General features: G+C 40.3%; 1 protein-coding gene across 4 annotated transcripts in view; it reads right to left on the reverse strand.

Annotated features, from left to right (window-relative positions):
- Positions 1 to 6,519: 6,519 nt before the first annotated feature.
- The window catches only part of celf6 (CUGBP Elav-like family member 6), a 172,876-nt gene continuing 155,400 nt past the window's right edge, over positions 6,520 to 23,995 (reverse strand). For all 4 annotated transcript variants that reach the window (XM_086071286.1, XM_086071284.1, XM_086071285.1 and 1 more), the window contains exons 12-13: positions 20,764 to 20,913; positions 6,520 to 14,744 (exon numbers count right to left, since the gene is read on the reverse strand). In XM_086071286.1, coding sequence (XP_085927412.1) covers positions 20,786 to 20,913 — 128 coding nt within the window. In that variant the 3' untranslated portion in view covers positions 6,520 to 14,744; positions 20,764 to 20,785. The remainder of the gene's footprint in view (positions 14,745 to 20,763; positions 20,914 to 23,995) is intronic.

Here is a 23,995-nt window from a genome sequence, read left to right on the forward strand (position 1 = left end):
CGTGTGTCTCTTCAAGTGTAAAAACACTAAAATCATGTTTAATGTCAAAGTCATGCGCAGAGTAATGACTTAAGTGTCAGGTAAGTGTAACAAGACATTAACTCATTTGCTCCCAAAACCATATAAATACGTTCTATTTTAAATATTACCAGTCCCAAAAACGTATTTATACGTGTTAAAAAAAGTAATGTTTTTTTATGCTAGAGCATACAGAAGGCTTTGATGCAGCTTCTGACCAGAAGATGTCACTTAAAGCAATGGTAGTTATTACAAAAAAGGCCAGCAGGTGGCAGCAGAGTATAAGATATCTATATTCTAATGCTAATTGCTGCAAAACGGAACCAGATACAAATATACCATTTTTCTTGATGAAAGAAGAGACTCTGATCTCTGTTTTGGTAGGTTCCATGTTTTTATAGCAATAGAACACAATATTCTTTGGGCCTTGCAAAATCAGTCAAAATCCAGTGAAACAGCCGGGAGCGAAGGGAGTTGCTTCAGTGAAAGTGGCTGGGAGTGAATGAGTTAATCACTGTAAAATGTATGTTACGCTTGTGAGTCTGCTCTTCTTATTGAGGCTGCTCTTTCTTCTGGAATAAGATATGTTGTAAAATGTCAAACACAATGCAAACCTCAAACATACATAATATTGATACTTGTTGAATTAAGATAGACTGAGAGTTTAAATAATCCCAGACTACACGGAGTTACACAATAAGAATAATTGGATGCTGGCTGGTCTACGGATGAACACCACTGACTGATTTGGTGCAATAGGCATTAGCGGTAGTGCTCTAGAGTGGTTTATATATATTGCGTTAGCCCTTGCTAACACGTTAGTCTTGCTCTGTCCCAATGTCGTATGGTGTTCCACAGGGTTCAATTTTGGGGCCCTTGCTCTTTTTCATTGTATTTGCTGCTCCTGGGTTAGCTAGCGATCTAGCTAGCTAGCGATCTAGATAGATAGCTAGATAGATAGATAGATAGCTAGCGATCTAGATAGATAGATGGATAGACATCTAGCTAGCTAGGATTCGGGTTCGAATTTCCCGCTAGCTAGATCTAGCTAGATCTAGCTAGCTAGCGATCTGGATAGATAGATAGATAGATAGACAGACAGACTTCTGTGTTACTACAAAATATTCTTTTTTGGTTTGAACACATACACTGCCCACATTTTCCCAAGTTGGTCCCATCTGAGTCTCTTCTGTGCAAACCCCGCCAACCCCCCCCCACCCCAACCCAATCTCCGTTTAATTATCTACCTTTTCCATCCTGCCCTCGTCAGGTCTCATCAATGCTTCTTAATTTCCATCAATACTTCTGCAGCACTAAGGTGCCCCCGCACCTGTCCGATCGCCATGGCAACCCTCACCTCCGACAACAAAGACCTCCAGAAGACACGGCGTGCTGTATTCCCCTTGATTAGATATTGATTAAGCTTTTGTAATACATAATGGGATCCCGGGGATTCTGCTGCTTTTGCTTACCGACGTCTTGCGCGTGCTTTCATTTAGTTATAATCCTTTGTTAGTCAGAGAATCTGCATGTAATGAAATTGGAATTTGCCACCCTTTTGTCGAGAGCCTCCGTTTTCTCCGCCTGGGGACCCCTCGCTGCACAAAAACCCTTTGGGAGAACATCACTATGCATGCAGGAGTCTCATCTATGCATCATCTCCAATTTAAGTTCTGACCGAGGCTTGGTTTATGCTTGACTTGTTGCGAGCTGCTTGGCCATTAAAGCAGATAATAGCAAAGAGGGCCTTCTGGAAAGTGCACAGGCTTCCGAGTGCTTGAGTGTCCCTAATGGATGCCGTGATAGATTAATGGACGATAAAAGTCAAGCGCTAAATGTGCGCTAAGTGACAAGTGATAAGTCAATGTGGTAAATATTTGCATAGGACATAGTTAGGAAGTTGAAAGGTCGTTATTCAGGATTACCTAAAAACGAGCCATCCAACGCTATAATGAAACACGGGGCATGAATTCAGATAAAATGGTCTTGGGCACATTTGGGTTATATTGGCGTTAGCATCAGCCTCAAACAAATCATAAATGGATGACAGATTAGTCTGCTGTACCATAAACAATTTCTCCTGGTAATGCTGCTCACAAGTTCAAATGATGGGGTTCTATCTGACACGAAGATCATTGAATTTACATAAACAACTGGATGCAAAACTTCTTGTGTGTGAATTATTGGCCAACTTTCCCAAAATTCAAGTGAAGGCTGTACTTCTATTACATGGTTCCAATGATACGGTTCCAATAACTTTCTCCAATATGGAACTACTTGATTATGTGCTATGGAAACGTAAAAAGGAAAAAACAACACCAAATACTTGTGGAATCGAATATCTGATCGAATATCGTGCCAGAATCTGTTATCAGCCAATGTGATTGCAAAATGCCAACTCGTATTGTATTGAGACTGACGTCATCGATCATGTCCAACCAAACAAAACAACTGCAGTGAATGTAAAAAAAACATCATCGTAAATGAAAAGTACAGTGAAAAGCATATTCCATTAAATATGGAAAACAATGGACGGCCGCTGGTAGGACATGATACCGTGCCTTTAAACCAATGGGGGAGGGGGGGGGGGGGAGACTCAGTCCAGACCTGTACATGTAACATATATTTTTATCGTTTACGCCTGTGGAGTCCTTGGCCAAATTTGACACTTGTGTAAGCCCAATACGATTGATGCCGATTGCTATTACCATCTAAAGTACAACGTGATGGCCTGACTCCAAAATTGTGTCAAGACTATACTTTAAAAAGCCCCGACTGTAAAGACAAGTTTGCTCTATATTATTTATTTAGCTGTTACTAACATAACTATGAGATTCATTTCTCAAAAATCATTTCCATTTATATCAGTGTGCACTCTTTAATTCACCTAAAACCTATAAAAAAATCCCATACCGTTCACCTAAACCGAAAACTTCAGAATCCAGCTAGAGTCGTGAGGTTGTCAGGAGACCCGAGGAAGGATCAAAGAAAAGAAAGGAAAGTGAAATCCAGCACCGACCAGACATCACCTACTACCCACCGGGTTACCAACCAGAATCTTTCACCAACCCTAGAAACATCTAAATTTCAACAAATTAGGGAGACCTCAAGAGACCAAAGGAAAGACAGCAAAGGAAGGAAGGATAGACGAAGCAGAGTGAGATCCATCCAGAGGGTGACTTTCTCAATCGCGTGCTGTTTCTTTAGGAACGCTACAAGGCTCTTTAGGAACGCTTCGGGTCTTACCTTGCTTTCTTTATAGGCGTTTCACATTGCTCAGCAGAGAGACAGCCGCCATTTTACGTCACTGCGACGTAAATAACAATGGCGGTGTACCAAATAAAGTATTAAAAATGTATTAAATTGAAACTATTTTAACCAAATAAATAATATAGAGCAAACTTGTCATTACAGTCTGTTTTTTTTTTTTTAAATAGGATCACGATGCATCGATCATGACTGAAACCAGTTATAAAAGAATGTTTTGAAAATGTATATTGTGATTGATGTATAATTGCTATTGAAGACCACACGTCCTAATAAACTCAATCAAAATGGTGATGAATTGAGACCACGTAAAAAACTCCCCCAAAAGAACCTATTGGAACAATCTGTCACTCGTTTTTTTGTTACAAGTCCAACACGGATAAAGACGGCACTGTGTCCTCTGTCCAATCCATACTCCTTGATTATCCCCAACTCTGAAACATTGGAAAAATGGAGCTGTCAAAAGGCTCTTGTCCCCCCCCACATACACACACCCAACCCCCTCTCCCGGAGACAAACAAACAAACCCCCCTGTTAGCACCTTTCATTCAGCTTTAGGGCTACGCAGCAGATTGAGTATCGACATCGAGTGGCTGTCGAGGCTTACGGCTCAAACGCAACAGTGGAAGGGAAATTCTCCCGGGGTGGAAGATTCAATCGAAGGGACCAAAATAATTCAGCAAGACTCACTCGAGGAACAATCCACTTTGTCATGTGGAATCATGGATTGTCTTCCCTCACAATGGAGCGGCTCTCGGGAGACTTGAGCGCGTGAATCGAGACGCGAATAGCCGAGAGTTAGTGGTTTAGACTTTGCCCCCTTTTTATTTTATTTATTTTTTTATCACCTGCAAATTTAGCAACCGTAAATCTGTTTCCACACCAATGCTAGGGCGCAGATACACCACAGAGGGCCATAAAAAAGAAATTATGAGCGGTGTATCTGACATGGTTCGGCCACTGGAGTCTCCTGGGGTGGAACGACCCTTTCAGGGAACAATAACTGTCTCGGGCAGTTGAGACGTTTCCAGCGTGATGGGGCAGTTGTGGCTGTAGGAATTGGTCGATTTATGTTTTGGAGAGAACCGGCACATTCCACCCACCAACCTTGTGATACAGAGGATTCAAGACTTCACACCTGGAAAGTTTCTCCTATTCAGGGTTTAGGTTTATCTAACCTGATTGATTTGGGGCATGAGGTGGAATGTACACTCTAAACTAGGAACGGGCACTTGACGATGTCTTTGATTAACTCATTCCAACCCCAAAACGTAAAAATATGTTTTTAAATACTTTGTCCTTCACTCTCAAAAATGTATTTATAATTGTTTTTGTGTTTTTTAGTGCTAGAACACACGGAAGGCTTTGATGCAGGTGAAGAAGTCGCTTAAAACGATGGTAGTTACTATTAAAAAAACGACCAGCATGTGGCAGCAGAGTATAAGAGATCAGCCAGGGCTCTGTTGCAACAAGCTCTTTTCCCCAGTGTTTTCAACAGGTTTGTGAATAATGATGAAACTTAGACATATTCTCATGCTAATTGCTGCAAAACGGAAACAGATACAAATATACTTTTTTCCCCCTGATGAAAGTAGAGACTCTAATCTCTCTTTTGATAGGTTCCATGTTTTTATAGCAATAGAACACAATATTCTGTTGGCCTTGCAAAATCAGTCAAAATTCAGTGAAACAGCCGCGAGCAAAGGGGGTTGCTTCAGTGAAAATGGCTGGGAGTGAATGAATTGAACATTGATCACAAGTAGCTAAATTAGAATCTTACCCTTGATGACTTTTCTATATTAATTTTTTTTAAAATCAGGAACATGCCGGCCTGCCTCCCTCCGTAACCACTAACCTCTGCTTTAAATGTTAAATATTGGGAGTGCGGACCAGACAAAGGGCCATTTAAAGGAAACTAAACAAAAGCTTTCAATGTGACCTTTACTCTCCTTTGCCATGCAGTCTACGTCAATAAAATGCAGCATGATTAATCAATTGACCTCCCGCTTGTTATGTGGTAGGGACCATTGACACACCTCTGCACCGGGTTTTCGGTTCTGCGGTAACGCCTCAATAACGAGATGAAGATCCATTTCCCCTAATCAATTCATTCTGCTCTCCTTCCAATCTCCCTCCCATTTATTATACTTTATTTGCCCCTTTTTTCAACAATCAGTCTCATCTGATTTGGTATTTGGCCGTGTCAGATAATGCAATGGCATGTCTCGACATCTACGACACGTGACATGAGGCAACACATCTTTTTTTCTTTGGGTCATTCCTGTAAGTGGAGCACACAAGCCAAACAATCATTCTTTTGATGATAAAAACGTGCTACGGTTATCATTATGGCAGCCAAATAACAGCCTCAAATGCAAACGTTTCTCTGCTTCATCTTTGGTTTTACTTGATTGTAAGACAACCTTTATTAATATTTGCAGTTGCTTGTTCAACGGCATACTGAAAAAAGCAGAGCTATAAACACAATAAATCCTTCAATCATTGTTTAACACAAATGTACTCTATGGAAGATAGAGACGATCAGATAACTGGTTCTTTTTCAAGAACCTTCTGTTTAACTTATTCACTGCCATTGACGGCTATATACGTCAAAATTTCATTTGAACTATTTCTATTAGTTTAAATTTTTTTCCATTTTTGTTAGCATGAGTATGAAAACCTAGATTTTTAAAAATTCTATTAGAACAGATATAAAATTTGTGATTAACCGTGAGTTAACTAGTGAAGTCATGCGATTAATTACGATTAAAAATGGTAATTGCCTGACACCCTAATTTTAATCAATTATTAAAAATTTGGAAAAAATTATTATTTTATAAAAAAAAAGATTATTAAAAATTAGGTGTGTGAGGTGATTAAGATTTTTAATCACATGACTTCACTAGTTAACTCACGATTAATCACAAATTTTACATCTGTTCTAAATGTACAAAAACCTTTTTTTCTAGGTTTTTATACTCTTGTTAGCAAAATTTTTTTTTTAACTCATATAAATAGTTCAAATGAACTTATGACGTCTATAGCCGTCAATGGCAGTGAACGAGTTAATGGCCTCTTTGCACGTGGCTATAGTTTTTATTTCCAGAGTATATTCAGACTGAATGCCATGCTTGTATCATCAGCCGAATGATTGGGCCAATAACCACATTTCCAGTGTACCCGCAGCACTACAAGCTCAGCAATGTGAAGGAATGAAAAGGACGAAGCGGGTGATCGTTTTTCTACAGGACTGTGCTTTATTTTTAGTCTAAGCAGAATATAATGAACTAGAGAACTACATTGTTCAGGAGCACTATGGGGAGGATATCACTCCAAAACCAGGGGGATCGGACCCGAGCCAACATTAATTCAAATTACATCTCTGTTTCAAAAATAAATAAAAAAATGTTATGCCAGTTGGTTCGAGCCATGGAATAATAATACGTGTTTCATTCATCGCTAATTTGAATAAATTCATGCGAGCGAATGACCAGGATTAGACGGCAAAGCTGGGAATGACTCGTGATAGAAAAATCCACGAGGCAAAAATTTCTCATGACTCAGTGTGACTTCTCTGAAGGCTCTGATTGGATTCTCAGTTGGCGCAAACCGACCAGTCTTCTGAGTTCTACATTTTGGTCCTTGTAACCAATGGCGATTGAGACGTTCTCATTCATGCGACGAATGGGCTTGAGGTAAATTAAACAGCAGGCTTTTTTCGACTCTTGGGATTTGGTATCTCCCCATTTTTACAATACAGGGTGTCCAAGCAGTGTTCACAGGTAGTACCGCGAGAGAGAAAGGGAATAGGCTGGGTTTAAGGCAGAATTCCCTCATCACATTGGCAAATCAACATCTCCAGTGGACTGCGGTTGGGAGGCAAAAACCCTCGCCGCAAAATATGACAAAACAGGAATGTAAACACAGAGACGTGAAAAACCACCAGCCCTTAAGAAATGAAACATAATCAAACAAAGGGATTTCATCCATAGTTTAAGTACAAGGTTACAGCATAGGTTTTGATTTGATGATGTTGGTGGGGTTTCTTGACTTTGCTGCCTTTCGGGGACCCTTTTTGACCGAGGGCCCGTCTATAACAAGGGTCAAAAGTGATTCCTTAATTGGTCTGAAAAACTGGTCAACATAATTTTTTTTTCCAATAAAAGCCAAAATGATGCTTTTTGGATGACAAGTCTGCAGGGTCCCCAAAAGTGACATAATCAAGAGTTTGTTGGACTTCCTCCTTGATTCCACATGACCAGTACCATAAGTGCATTTTGTCCACTTTATTATTGATCCAAAAGCTGTCAGCATGCGGAATCTCTTAAGGACTTTTTTTTGTTACATATGCAGCCTGAAAAATATAAATACAGTAAATAAATAAACAAAAAAAAACATCATAATAAACTTCATGATAATGAGTCCATCCCAGCTTCGGAAACAATTGGAAAAATCACCAATTTTCCAACATGAGTATAAAATCCTTGTGAATCACTGTACAAGAAATACAATTATTGTATTATCTGTTCTTTTTTTTGTTAAAATTATTCCATAGGTTGCTTCTCTTAATTTGACTGAAATATATTATTTAATTAGTTTTTTTTTTTTACATGAGATATTGTACCAAGCCCATAAAGAAGGCTGAACAAAATTAAAAAATAAGCTATATTGTATGTACAAGAGAGATGTGGCAGCAGTGTGGTCAAGAATCATGGAAGGCGACATGTTTATCGGATAATTGGTCACTTCTTCGTCCCCTTCTTCCATTCGCCACTTATCTTAGGTCCATTGCTGCTTTTGCAATGTTTCAAAGCAGATTAAGAACATGATCTGGAGTTCCGGTATGATTTTCCACAACGAGTACCTTCCATGATTCCCTGTGACCATCTCATTGTTTTCACCAAGCAGTACAGTCCAGTTTGGATTGGGGTGCGAGACCCCACCCCCAAACCTGAGCTGTCAGAATAACCGCTCACAATGGTAGGCTTGAGTACGCTTCGGTATGCTTTGATCCACCATCTTCGCTGTCACAACCAAAAGCACGGAATCGAACCACGGTGATCTGAACTGCTTGGCGGAAACACCTTCTGTTTGTTATGATAGATAACTTTACTCATCCCAAAGGAATTATTTTTTTTTGTCTACTCTCTCGAGCTTTGGTTCAGCACTTGGAAGAGTGAGACAAATTCAAAACATGGAGTAGACTGAAAAAGGACTCAACACTGCTGTGGTGTATCACGTGACATCATTGTACCAGAGAGCGGGGTTTTCTCAAAGCACACTACTGTACAATCTCTCTAATGTTTGTATTTTCCAAGCTATTTACATAAAGATACAACACAAAAATTGGTCATTATTGTTCCGAGTCAAACGTGATCGTACGTCCCGAGCGACTTGTGTGCATTATTGTCTTCGATTACGCTTTTGTTTGCTGTTCCTCTTGTGATTGGTTGATAGGAATTAGGTACTTCATCGGCCTGTTAGCGCACCGTGCCGTAGACGGGATGTGATTTCCTATCTCGGGATGAGGCGGTAAGGCGGGGGCCTCTCCACTAATCATGACATCATCGCGCCTGATGCCCTGAGTATCAGGAGTGATTTTGTGGAGTTTTCAGGTATCGGCCCTCCCTTCCGACTTGCAGCACTCAGTGCCTATTTCCATCTCCAAAATCCCATTTCCACAGCAGTCTTGCTGTCCCGACTGGATTGAGATGACGGAAAAGCGCCGTCTTAAATGAGAGGCATTAATTTCTTCCCTCCTGTCCAACAGGTTGCTTTAATTATCTCTACGCTTTCAGTCAATTACATTTCACTTCCTTTCCCTGACAATCTCTATTTTAGGGTTCGTGTTGGAGATTTAAAGGTGCACGATGAGCTAACCAGGATTTGGTTTCTTTTGTGTGTGTGTAGGGGCCGTAAATCTAATGAACAAGAATGTAGAGTTTGGTGATGATCCAAATTATAGTCTGGATCCAATAATTGGACTTTTTGCCATTGAGTTGTGAACAAGACCAACCACGTACTATACAGCTAAGCAAAGCTCCAACTACAAGTCTTAAGTGCAGACAGAAGGATCTGCATTCCCTTTTTGGCTGTTACACTCCACCTGCATTGGGGGCTAGGTGGACTATTTACCGGTTCATTCAGGTTCAACTTGATCTACAGGGCTACAAAAGCCTGTTACATTTAGTCTAGATGTTTTTTTTCCAAGGAAAAAGCTTGCTGTAGGCTAAAGGGTTTTAGAACCAACATTTTTGCCTTGTCATGAACCTGACACTGAAAATGCTTTTTCAGTGTTGAAGCCTTAAAATATGCACCATGGTCGATTTGGTTTTGATGTTTTTAGTAGAAGTGTGCCAAAAAATAAATTCTCATAAGAATGGCAATTCTCATTTCGTAAGATTCAGAATCAATTTGAAATGTCCCCAAATCGATTTTTTTTAAATTCTCGCCCTTGTTTGTGTGTGCCTTTATTGGGAGCGCTGTTCATGTTGTACACGATTTAGCCATTTAGGGGCACTGTGTTTCTGCGTGTTGTTCTTATACACTTTTAGGTTGTAGCCACATTAGAGAGTCAAAGGAAAACGTCCCTATGAAGTTATTTCCATAAAAAATTAGTTTTTTTGCAGCATAGGAAAAGCATATGCCGGTGCTTAATGTTAACATGCTTCTCTGTATACATTCCTGAAGCATTTTGTATGAATAGCCGTTCCTTTGAGTAAAGAGCCGCGAGTAGCCCACTTATTAGCATTAGCGAGTCAGACTGGAGGAGATCATGACGATTCTTTGCACATCTATAAATTGGAGCAGAAATCACGTGAGACAGTCAAAGATTCCCACCCCTAGTTTTTAAGTTTTAAAAAATACCCAGAGCTGAGCAAAACCATCGGCCCCTCATTGAAAAATACACGGACTGAGATGGACCTTCTGTAATGAGTGACCCGGATCGACGGACGTAAACCTGCTTCAGTCGGTACTCAGGCCGTGTATTGCCGAAAGGTAGGCATCCGTCAATGATGTGCCGATGTGAAGATGTTTTTCCCAGCTCGAGTTATTTGCCACATTAGTCAGATGAAGTTTTATCCACAGGGCTACATAAGTGTTTTTAAGTTTGTAAAAATACCTTTGTATTGAACACATCTTTTGTCATCTTTATTACCACAGATTCAGAGTATGTTATTGTATCGTACATAGGGGGGGAAATCGACATGGCTCTTTCTGTTTTTACTTCTCGAGGGGCAAAAGTGATGCACACTGTCTTTGTTGAAAGTTTCCAGCTGCCCATCTAACAGTTTAATTTCACCTTGCTGTAGGATATTACGTGTCGTAAATTCAGCACTGGTTAGTCAGCAGCATGATAAGCTAGCGTGGGTGTCAGCTCACCTGGGCGTTCAACCTGCCGCCGGGAACTAGAACAACACCTGGTAACGACCCCACGAGAGTAGTTGAGCGAGGTTTCGTTATCCGCTTGCGGCGTGCGCGGCAACGTGAGGCCAAGACGAGCGCAGGGAATTTCATTGCTTATGGAACATTAGATTTGCCATCAATTAGTTCTGCCTCTCATGAACAAGACGCACTTTGCAGAGCACTGCTTTGTTTCGACGAACTCTCTGTTTCCTGAATGCACCTGATAGCAAATCAAAGACAGAAGGGAGAAGAATAATATGACCGTATTTCCTCGTATTGTGGCCATGGATGTTTGTTCTTTCAATTGCAGTGTACAAGGTATTAATTATGCGTTTCTTAGAGGGGTGGCTTTTGTCCATTAGAGGTTTAGTGTTTGAAGTTAGATGACACATTTTGATTTCTCAATTTTTTTGACTATTACATGCATAGTTGAAAGACAATTATGCGTATGCGCTTAAAGATGCACCACAATCCCAGATTCTCTTCTTAACTCATTCAAACCCAAAAATATGTAAATGCGTTTTTAATACTTTGTCCTTCAGTCACAAAAACGTATTGCTACGTTTTTATGTTTTTTTTTTTTTTTTAATGCAAGAGCATACATGCTTTGATGCAGCTTCTGACATGGAGAAGTGGCTTAAAGTAATGGTAGTTATTACAAAAAATGGCCAGCAGGTGGCAGCAGAGTATAAGAGCTCAGCCAGGGCCATATTGCAACAAGCTCTTTTTGACATTGTTTTCACCAGGAATGTGAATATTGATGAAACTTAGCGATATTCAAATGCTAATTGCTGCAAAATAGAAACAGATACAAATATACTTTTTTTTTCCTGATGAAACAAGAGACTCTAATCTTTATTTTGGTAAGTTCTATGTTTTTATAGCAATAGAACACAATATTCTGTGGGCCTTGCAAATTCAGTCAAACAAACAGCAGCGAAGGAGGTTGCTTCAGTGAAAATGGCTGGGACTGAATGAGTTAAACTTTTGCCGGAATTTTGTAAAATGTTCACAGGCAGTATAAACCGGTTTGAGCCATGACATGAAAACAATCTGTACCACATTTGCTTTCTTATCTTTGGGGAGGTTTTGGCAGTGTTACAAATACCAGGTCAGCTGTCAATGGACTCACCAATGTGAGGCGCAAACATAATTTTGGCAAATCTTTCCTCTGTCCCCCATGGAAGCCCTCCACTTGCCATTTGGTCCCGGTAACTTTCTTCTTTTTGAACTGTTGCTGGATAAAAGCTGGTGATTACAGTGCAATATTGGCTATAAAGGATTGAGTAATTGAGCAGTAGTGTGAACAGACGTTGAGTTCAATAATATGAGCACAAGTGAGGGATGGGCTTTTGACACTATCTTGGCAACTTGTGCTTTATCACAATGAATCTACAAATCTGTAGCACATCATTTGTCAGTTATTTGCAATAAATCTGGTTTAGTTGTTTTTCCCTTGATAGAAAATGGGATTTAATACTCAAATTGTTTGGATCAAGCTAACAGACTGAAGCCTTTAATCCTATCATCCTTTTTTTTTTTTTAACACAGCACAGATATATGGTGCTTGTCACCAGGAGCTTGGTTACATCTTCTATTTTTATAGTGTTTGGGCTTCATCCTAGAAGCATTACTTTGAAGGATGTTTACTTCCCCCCCGCCTCCGTTCTTCTTACTGCCTACCATCCACCGCTGTTGGGATCGGATCGTTGCAACGTTCCAAACGAGCAAATTGGCCAGAGTTAATTTACAAGTTGGCCTTTTGTGAAGGAGCGTGTCCTCATCTTTTGTGGAATCGACATGGATTCGATTGTTACCAAGAAAGTAGGTCAAGGAACACGTTCACAGTCGAATGTTCATGATATTGTGTCATTGTGTTGGTCTTATGTCTTACATCTATAGGTAGTTGTTCATATAATAACGCTATTTGATGTTGCTGAGGGGATGTCGGACACAACTATACAACTTTAAGTCGTGTTTCCATCAAGCGGTATGGTTCCGTTCATTATGGTATGAATCTTATTGTTTCCGTGGCTGTGTCCCTCCCTCTTTTGAGTATCTTTTCCTGGGGGTGTCAATGTGATAACTTTGGTACGCTCCTGTAAGATGGAGCATGACAGTTTTTTATATCTCTGTCCCACTTGCACAGCAAACTTGTCGGATCAGAGCCGTAACGAAATAAACAAATATCTGCTCAACCCAGCAAATGCGGGATATTATTGCAATCGTGCATTTTTACAAAGCGACCAAACATTCTTTAAAACAAACAGGCAGTGGGAGATGTGAGGGTCAAGTTTGTAGTTTGGCTCACCTTTCCGGAGGTGTGTTGGGCCTCTGGTACAACATAGGAAGTTTCGTGGTCACCACATTACATGTCCATGTTGTTTATACAGAACAGCCAACAGGAAAAAAAAAGAGGCAGATAAATCATTGCTTGAAAATCTGTCTGCACATGGCACTGCACCATTATTTGATTATTTATTTGCCAAAATTACACACTTTGGAATGATGGACTTTGCAGCTGCCAAAAGGATGGGGTTAAATCTTAACTTGATCCTTTCCCTGTGGCTTAAAACGGGACTGTCCCGGTTAAACAGCGACTCTGGTCACAGGTTACTATTGAAGCCTGGTCAGGGTTTACAGAACCATACCGTGGCAAACTAAACTATACCACCTGGTGGAAACGTGACTTTAAGGTTCATTCTTCTGGCAGTTTCAGTAGCTTTTCTGTTCCCTAAAAATTCTTGCATTCACCACCCTCCATTGACCACTTTGCTTTTCATGTTGCGCAATACAAAAAGGTCAGAAAAAAAAAAAAGAAAAAAAAAAGACGCCCCGGGGGTCCATGTTGCTTGGTCTTTTACAGTGGATTGTCGCTTGAACATAAAGGCTAAGGAGAAGCCTTGAGGGTCTGCACTCTGTCCAGCGCAGGCACAAGTAAGTTCAGTCTTTGCCCTTTCCGGGAAGCAGTCTCTTCTTTTGTGGTGCCTCGGACATCGTGATGAGCGTAATATCCAGTGGCGTAGACGGCATTGTCCATTGTTCATTTTTTTCTCGTCCCTTATCTTTGCAACTTCAAGTATTTTTTTTAACAACAGGAAAAATGAGCAAATCTACATGTTTTTTTTTTTTTAAACCTACTTCACTATGATACAACATCGTGCCCGATTAGCATCCAGAGCAAACAAAAATCAGCCCCTATGCTACAATTCCATTTTTTTTCAACACATGAAGTCCATTTTCTTTTATTACAGTAGGCCACTGGATATTGATTTAATGATTTTTTTTGTTCCTTTTTTTGACTAAGAGTAATACTTGTAGCTACAAGGTATGAGATTTTTTTAAATATATATTTATATATTTATATATTTATATTCTTTTAAAAAGCGTTTTTTTTTTTTAGTCCTTTGGTCCCTATTTCCCAAGGAATGATGCATGTAAATTATCCTGGATTCTTCCTCTTCTTTGTCGTCATCCATCCAGTGCTCGGCCCTTTCACAGAGCACATAACGTCTGTGTAGGCACAAAAACCAAAATGGCAGCAGGCTGGTGTGTGTACGTGTATGTTTGCATGTGTGCGCATGTATGTGTGTTTGCTTCAGTACTTGGAATTGGCATTTGCACTTATGTACAACATTTTTTTTTGTTTGTTTTGTTATTTTCAATAGCTATATCATCTTGTCTGTATGCGTGTTGATGGTATGCATGCTTTGAGCATAATGAGTCCATAAATGTATTTTTCTTCTTCTTTTCAACCCATCATGTCTAAAAAAAGAGCAGCAAAAAAGTTGGTCTTTGCAAAAAATCTGCTTCCAACGGATGCCAAAGCAAAAAATAAATAAATAAAAGAAAAAGAGATTAATAAGACAAAAAAGGCATTTTCAAAAAAAGGGGGGAAAAAAACAACAAAAACCCTTCACTCAGTCACCCAATCTTCCAGTGGGATTCCACCAGGATCAAGGGACCACCTGTCCGTCGTGATATGTAGCAGAGCAAGGAGTCTTTGTACTTTGACTGCACTTGTGGAAATAAGGTGTTGTGGGCCCTTCATCCTGCGACACACAAGAGAGCGGGAGAGAGCGAGGAAGTTATCACACAGGCTGACTGACAGGCATAACCAACAACATGACGCACAGATGGGGTAAAAAAAAAAGAAGAAGATAAAATTAGTAGTGCGTGTCAATCAAATCCAGGAATAAGTGAGCTTCAGGTGGCGCGTAGATTCTTTTTAAAGCAATCGCATTTAAGCAGTGATCCAATTGAGGCTCGTTTAAAAGGGACTTGGTAAGCAATTAGGGTATACAGCGCATGGGCGTGGCCAGTTGATTTTCGGACAAGAAACACAGGCAGGCGACTGAGGGAGTGTATTCGTACGAGGCGAAACTTGTGAACTGACTCGCTACTTCACCATAAATATACTTCACAGACGTATTATGGTTACAACAAACCTCTGCTGCTTTGGTGTCTGCCATTATGTGACTGGCGATGTGACCGGGATCGAATGAAAGGAGTTTCTAGAGGAATGTCTCCGGCCGCTGGGTTCAAGCATGTACATTTAAACGGCAGTAATTTACGCGAAAAATGTCACCTATATTATGCTCTCTACATTTCGTCTGTGTCAATGTGCCAGCAGCTGAAAATCCAGAACCAATCGATTGCAGGTACGTCTACTTTCTCAGTGTTAGCCTTGCTAGCTGCCTGCTACAACATGCTAGCTACTATACATCATAGTGTAAATGCAAAGTTGACGGCTCTTGGTTTATGAAAAAGATCAGGTCCTTTCTTCTTCTTCAAAAAAAATGGGGAGATGTGGTCTCAAGAGTTTGAAAGACAGTTCTGGTTGCCAATGTACAGCAATGTATACACTTTTGGTTTAGCAACAGATTAAACTGACATCATAGGTGAATCAAACATGAAGCCGCATATAATTTTTGGACTGTGACTGTTAAACCTGAACATAAACCAATTCAGAGTCTTTTCCAATGTTAGCTGGGATAGGCTCCAGTTACTCAATGACACAAAGGAAGAGATGCGGAAATGGAGAGGTGGCACTTTTTGACCAAGCTTTCCCGTCTGAGCTGGAGAACCCAGCCAAGTTTGAAGAAAGCTCAATCTGAACAGTTTAAGGTAGCAAAGGTGGTATCACATTCTTTGCTAGTTAGCGATTCCCTTGTGTGGACGATACATCTGGCACACCTTTTGACTTTTTTTCCGTTGTTTGTTGGCTAAAACTAGCTCATAGAATGACAGCAATTTCAGCAACAACCACACCACAGGCAGCCCATGAGACAGCTCTGCTTTTGTGTCGACACATTACAGATAAATGTATCCATGCGCTGGAGATTTGGACATAAAAGATCTAGTTTATCTCTAATATTTTGGGAGCTGTGATGTGGGTGAAGAAAGGCTGCGATATCACAGCAAATTGCTCTTCGAAAGAGCGAACATGAAAGGCCGCGACTCGCCGATGCGAACCCGCAGCCAGACACTCTTTGTTCTACCGTTCGCCTCCTGCAAAATGAGCTTGTTATCGTTCCATAATAGATCTGCTTTTTAGATGTTAGTCAAATCGAGGCCAGCCATTAGCAGAATACAAACGGCCAACGGTTCTAATTATGGATTTTGGTTTAGAGGCAACAACGGACTCTAGCTGTATGTCTACCAGAGCACAAGATCAATGGCTCTAATGGAGTTTTATTTTATTTTATAAGCTAACAACTTCTTTGAAAACATTGCAGGTCTAAAACCTTACTAGATTTGAGTAACTTTGTTTGTACATTGCAACTTCTAAAGTTTTTAAGGTCGTACAATTGAGAATTCAAACTGTGTATAAAATTGGGTTATGATGTTTTTTATTTGACTTCATATAGTGTAACCCTAAAGTGGATCATTCTGAAATTGATTCCTTCCTTATGTTTTGTTTGTCTTCAACAGACCGCTGCCATGTACAAAGAAGGATGTCATGCAGAACATTATTGTGGCAATAAAGATCCGGGGAGGGGGTCGGTCTCTCAGAGCCCACTTCACGGCTCAGATACGCACTTCACCATGTTGAGAATAAGTGCACTAGTGCTCGGCATTTAAAGGGAATGATAGGATCTGTTATGATTGAAGTTGGGTGTGAGTGACCATTCCCAGACTGGATAAGGACTCCTGCTCTCAGTTCGGCAGAGGTCTGCAGATGTGGCAAATCTAGGTCCAGAAAGTAAAGACCCTGCCACAGATTGGCTTTAGCCAGAGTTGCTTCTACTCAACCAGCAAGTAAACGAGGTCCAAGAACTCTCACCTGCGGCTTAAGCCAAACGGTAGTTTCTACTTTCTGGACCTGGATTTGCCACTTCAGCAGACATGCGCAGGTTGGCGGGTCTGAGAAAGTGAGGTCCGCACCAGTCTGGGAATAGTCACAGCCGACTTCAATCAGAGCCAATCAAAGCAGACCCTCATGTTCCCTGCTTGTCTGTGAAATGATCAACATTTGGGTCTAACCTGCCTCTGCACAGAATTACACTGCGCTGGAGTTAATGCCGTTCACGAAAAGTCACTCTGTCTGAAACCTCAAAGATTCCACAAAAAGCAGGCAAAATCCCATCTAGATAGAAGTTGGTATGTTTACATGATACATCTTAACTGAGTGACAAGATCTGTATGTCACGGACGAGCTCAATTTGGGTTGTTTTGTTAGTAGAAGTTATTGAGAGTCCTTCATGTTAAGAGAGTTCATGTTAAGAAATTAGAGATGTCTTGCCATAATACTGTATCTCTTGAGAAGCCTTTGACTCATTAACAGTTTTGTTTCCATTCACATCAATTGCTACTGCCATTATTGCTTCAAAACGCGAACAAGCCAGAGTTAGAACAGCATCGGGAGTGGGCTGCGTTTGACCTTTGAGCTTCCACTCTATTTGTTGCAGAATCCTGCACCTCACTCTGCTACATTGGGTAGACACCTCCATAAAAGACTCCTAGAACGTTAAGAGGTGTACTCAGAGCCACAAAGGCGCTTGCAGTGACCCTCCCCACCCGGTGCAGACAGTCCCATGGGTGCGTCTGGCTAGACAAAAGGAAGGGCAGAGTCACCTGCCTTTGAGAAAACAAACTCTCACTCAAATGGACTTATCAAGGTTTGACCTGGTCAGACTAAAACCTTGCAAAGAAAGGATCTTTTTTTGCAGCAAATCTGATGCCGGCACGTAAACAATTTACAACAATTTACATGATGGGATCATCCTGTTACCAACAGAATCCATTCAGTATGGCTGCACGGTGGTGATATTTTTGGGCTAATGCGGCTAGGCGGTGCCGCTAGCTGCTCTGTTGCCACAGTGTAATCTGTTTTCAGCCTCATAAATAAATAAATGAGAAGTGATTCTGGTGTTGGGCAAACAAAACAATCTTGCACGAGTGAGGCCTGCGCAGATGGAAATCCACCGAGAAGTGGAGTGTCAACATTTGCCCGCGCTCTCGGCGAGATTTAATTGGCCGCGCAAACACGCCGGGGTCATCTCGGCGTCAAGCCATCTCGCCACTAAACAGCTGTTGATTGCATTTGGAAGAAGGTCCTTTTTGCAAAGACTTTCATACAAAAACACAAATAATAGCTTGCTTGAGGAAACACTGAACGTGAGGAAATGGTGATATAGAGAAACAATGATTGTATGATTACCCAGAATGAATGAATCCACTTAATTTTTTTTACAGTTGAATTTCAAATATTGCTTAAAACACTGCCTGCACAGTTAATGATTTTATGGGCCTACAACAATTTAATTCACTTTACATTATTACCTATGGAAACAAAAGTTGCTTGGAAGCAAAACCGTGCTCAATTTTGGAAGTCCCTCCGATACATGAACCCTACAGGAGAAAGTCAAAGCATCACAAGGGCACACCATTCAGCAGCATAAAAGGGTTAATGAAGGCCAATGACCGAGTTTAGCGCAGTAGTTATATTAACAGATGCAAGAAAGTCATCAGCTACACTGCACTTCACATGTGTTTAAACTACGCTCATGTCACGCAACGCGGTCACAGTCCCACCACATGATGTAACCATAGGTTAAATGTCACCATGGCGCCAACCTGGCTGGCTCCCGTGATGGGCGTGGCTATAGCGAAGCAAGGGCATCTCACACTGTAATTGGCCAATTGGGTTGCCAGGTTGGTGGAAAAGGAGACACACATACACAGTGGGATGGGTCCTTGTGTCACAAATTACCCGCTTTTCTTGTTACGATTGCAACACACCACAATGATTAGGTAAACAAAATCACCAAACAAAAGGATTGACATGTTAAATAGAAATGACAAATAATTATAATCACATCACCATAGAAAGTCATTTGTTACTCTCTGTGGTGGCGAGGACAGATTCCCAGACAACTTGCGGTCTGAAAAGGATGAATGGATGTTTTTTTCCGCTTTTTTGTACATGCACAAAGATAACCCTGAAGGCAGAAATGCATATTTCAAAAACCCTCCTGTCTCCAGTAATTGGATTTGCCTTGCATTGTTTGCGATGAGGTCGGCCACACAGTGAGGGCTGCACTCTTTCTTTTTATTTATCTATTTATTTTTGCATTAGGTTTATCTTTTCTGCACATAAACACAATTTATGAGTAGCTTCTTCCCGGTAGAAGAGAACACCGCTTGATCTTTTTTTTTTCCTTTTTAAATAAAAATTTCACCAACCAAAATTAAGTATCAGAGAGGAATACAATGGGCCTCAGAGTTTATCGTCATATGAAAGTTTTTTTATTATTACTTTTTTTAACCAAAGGGAAACAACATTGAAGTTTTATTATAGTTTTTTTCTTCATTATTATGTAGATGGCGTGGAAGGCTGGAAAACCAGCAGCTGCTGCAAAAGTTGGATAAAGTTAGTTGGAGGTTGAAATAGACTTTAAAAAAAGAAGCCATTTTGGACCAGGTGTCTATTCAAGGAACGATGCAAAGCTTTGAGTCTACAAGGTGTAAGGTGTGACATTTTGAATCAGGCATCTAATATTAGAATTAAGGTGTGAAATTTGATCTATGTCTTCGGGAAAAGTTACACAATTTTGAACGTGTAACATTTTGGTGAGGTGCTACATTCTGTGTCTAACAGGAGAACAATATCTATTATGAGTATAAGAAGGGAAGTTTTGGACAAGGTAGGGTTAAGGTATGGAATTTTTGGCTTGGTGTCTGGGAGAAGCAATATTTACGAAGTGTGGAACATGTGTCTGGTAAGGTGCACAATTTACAACCTGGTCTCTAATTAGGGTAAAGTGTCTCTTAAGAAGGACTATGTATGTTTTGCTTTTCATGTGTAAATTAGGTTGAATAAAGATATTTATTATGTCAAAGGAAATAAAAAATATTTAGCCGGAAAGGTACACTGACGATGCATAGCTCTCATTTACAAACCATGTTGGTGCTGCTGTTTTGGTTAGCAGTGATATTTAAAGTGTCAAATATGAACTGAGGTACTTAAAAGTTACCACCTTTTTGTATAAGGGGAAATATAACTTAAATATCCAAAGAACATTTTGAGTCAAACCATGGCCTTCCTAATTTCGACCAACACCTATTTTGGACCACATTAAAAAAAGAAAAGAAAAAAAATAGATCATTATTTTGGATATCTTGAGCCTGCAACGCTATCATATGCGGTTATTTTCAAGCAGGTTGCCTTATTGTAAATTAAAATTGAAATTCCTCATTGTACAGCCCGACACGGTCTCTGCGGGCTGTCGGCTTTTGTGGATTTGTCCGCTCGACAACTCGCATTGATTGTGAACACTGTCTCCAGTTGTCAGGTAATTATGCACAGTTGGGTATTGATGATGTCATCAATTTCGCAGTGGCAAATCCCGCTGTTGTTAATGGGATTCCGAACCCCACAGATACGATGATTCTTTTCAGAGGGCAAATTTCACAACATTTAGTCTTTCGCGGGGACAGAGCTGTATCGATTTTTTTGTTTCATTTGTATTTATTTTCTTTTTTCATATCCTAAATTTGCTGTTGCTCAACACGGTTGACATTGGCATGACACCTAAGATGCAAATTTGAATAAGGGTGTCCTCATACCTTGATCAGGACTGTAGACCAGTCAGTAAGGTCGGTTGGCATCCTTCGGCCGCTTTAGCTGCACCTTCAGCCTCTTCATGCCTATTTGAAAGCCATTCATGGCTTGGATGGCGGCTTGGGCGCTAGACGGGTTATCGAAACTCACAAAGCCTGAGACGAGACCACAGAGGGGCGGGAGGGGGAACAAAAGGGAATGGGAGAGTGGAAGAAAAAGGAATATCGGCAGGGATGGAGAGGGGTGACGGGAGGAAGATGAGATGAGACAGTGTTTGAAAGGAGGCCCCTTTTAACTGCAACAATGAGATGACAATAGCTCTTTGTTTTGTCTTTTCAGCGCATTAATTGAAATTCTGGGAATTAAGAAAAGATTACATAAAATAGCACAAAAGGCTAATAAGGCAGATAATACGATCAAACACAAGGCGCTATTAGAAACTCAAAGTGGAACTGCACTAGTGAAGAAAAAAAACAAACATAAAAAGGTGTGAAAAGATTAAATAGGAAAGAGATTTGCAAGAAGCATATCATTGTTAAAACCACATTTTCACCAAGTGTTCATTAATTTCACTTTACCACAAAGTGGTTCGTATTAAGGACGGGCTTTGCTCGCTGTTTAATATCACTTCTCCGGGGACATCACAATAACATATATGTTATGTGCATTGAAGACTCTACATTGTCCAAATTTCTGAATGTGATTTTGAGTGGTTGGTTGTATGCATCCTACGATTGGCTGGCAACTAGTTCAGTCTTGCACAAAGTCAATAATGATTGGCCTGTGAAGCTATTAAAGAACAAGCTTTTAGCAATGCAGCAATCAATGAAAGTAGTGTGAAGTAATACATCCTACATTAATAATGGGAATTTTGTTTGTTTTTGAGCTGGTTTACCAGGCTCGGTTCCCTAAAAAGAGATGGCTCTTCAACTTTTTCGACCCTGGAAAAGACATATTGGTCTATCACGACTCACATCATATAAAGTGCTACCAAAAAAAACAAAAACAAATCTCCATGAAAAAGGTGTAAAATCTTTGTATATTGCTGAACGTTTGAAGAAGCAGCAAGTTGCAGGAGACACACACACATTTAACCCTAAATGAAATAATATCATCAAAAGTACATAGTTTGTGGAGCGAGCCGAATATGAAATTTTAAGTTTGCAAAGTCGGCATTCTGCCCTTAAACTATCTATTAACTTTAAAATGACTTTTTTTTTTTCATTAGCCAGGGGTCGATGGCATCGTGTGGTATCGTAGGCTGTTTGGTTACAAATAGCTGATAATGGACTAGTTAGCGCAATAGTGTAAGAATATGTTACATGGCACAAGAAGGCACACTCGTTACTACAATTCATTTTAAGAAGCATAGGGTTGTGATAGATAGACAATAGCACATTCACATTGTAAAAAAAAAACAAAAAAACGATTTGACCCAACTTTGAGTCAAGAAATGGGTCTTTTAGTGTAAAACAACTCATAAATATTGGTCAGATCGTTTACTTGGGTCAAAAAAATGGGTCATTTTGTATAAAACAACACAAAAAGTTGGGTCAAATTGTGACCCATAAAGTGAATCGGCCCATTTTTGATCCATAATTAGGTTGCTTTTGACCCGACTGTTTTTAGAGTGCGGGCACATGCACACATATGCGTCATGTCACCACTGTTGGAATGAAACTATATTGTAAACTACGGGACTATGTTGACCCTGTATTCAAAAGAAGAGGACTAGTAGTTGACTCATTAACTAGTGTTTCTTTTCGACGCAAATATTATCGAGGCATGCACATGACAGAGTCATCAGTCATTTTCCTAGATGAGCATGAATGGGGATCGTTTTGTCTGCAAATCCATTATTGATGTGTAAATGTTCGACGTACGCGTCAAAGCGTGCAGGCGAGTAAAGGGCACCGGGTTGGGGGTGGGGTTACGGGATGTAGACGCCTGCAGCACTGAGTTATCACCTGGGTGTCACAGCGCAATGAGAGCACAGGTTTCCACACCGGGACTCCGTGCCCGTTCTTATCAGACACGCTTGTGATTGACGGCGCAAATTTTCCGCCTGCCAGCTGATTTCATCGCACTGCTACGGGTCCAATTTAATTTGGGGGTAGAGGGCAGGCTTTTGTCAGTGCGGATGAGATAAGGCTGCTGCTTTTACAAACCTTTTAAACAAACGGAGCAGACAAGGGCCTGTCAGTTGGCAGTGATCCCCCCCCCCCTGCCCCCGTTCCAAATCCCCCACTATCCGCACACACCACTCGCACACTTGTGATCCGAGCAAGCGCATTTAATGAATCGCCACACCTCACATTTACATCCTCGTGCCAGAAAGAGGTGATAGGAAGTTGGGGAGGAAGGAGGCAAAGTGTTGTTAGAGGGCGGCAGGAAGTCTAAAGCTACTGGAAGATTTCTGGACATCATTTAATTGGCTGTTTTCACAAGATAGTTTCGGGGCTGATTTGGTGCATGTGGGTGGTTTGTTGGGGAAGGACTCAGCATACCAAGATACTGCAGAGTTAACTTTGTAGAATTGATGTCGTACAAAGTATGAATGGCATTTGGCTTCATTTCCATGACGAAGGAAAATAAACGGCTTCAATATTCTCGAGAGCTCTAAATGAACATTCAATCTCTGAATGTTGCCTGATTTACATCAGTGTTGTATTGAGCCGGGTAATGTGACATTGCTGAAGTCTGTGTGGATCTGAGTTCAGTTTCCCACAGCTGACATTGTACTTCTGTAGATAGCAAATGAGTTGAAAGTGAATTGCAGTAAGTGGTGCTCTCCATTTTGTATGAATTGCTCCAAGATGAGATTAATCAATAATTTCCATAATTAATCAGTCCATTAATCAATATTTAGGACAGTACAAGTTTATTTTGGTGCTTTAACGCTTTATTTTGTCTAATCATTTTTGTTTGAAGGTTAAGCGCTTGAGAGTAGGTGCAACTGAATGATAAAAATAAAGAAAATAAATCATGTTTAATTTAACCTACTAAAGCAGGGATGGGCATACTTCCTAACAGAGCTGTGAAATTAATCGACAATCAATTACAATTTCAATTATTACACTCTGCAATTACAAAATCAACATAATCGTAAAAGAAAAAAGATTATTAAGACAAATTTTTAAATGTTAAATTTATACATTTGCACCTTTTTTTATTTTTAATATAACTATTTTAATAAATTTTGTTTAATCCAAAATGAACTTGCATTATTATAGTGTT

Source organism: Leptonotus elevatus, chromosome 3 (assembly GCF_054856555.1).
Source record: "Leptonotus elevatus isolate MCC_2025b chromosome 3, RoL_Lele_1.0, whole genome shotgun sequence".
Taxonomy (NCBI): Eukaryota; Metazoa; Chordata; class Actinopteri; order Syngnathiformes; family Syngnathidae; genus Leptonotus; species Leptonotus elevatus.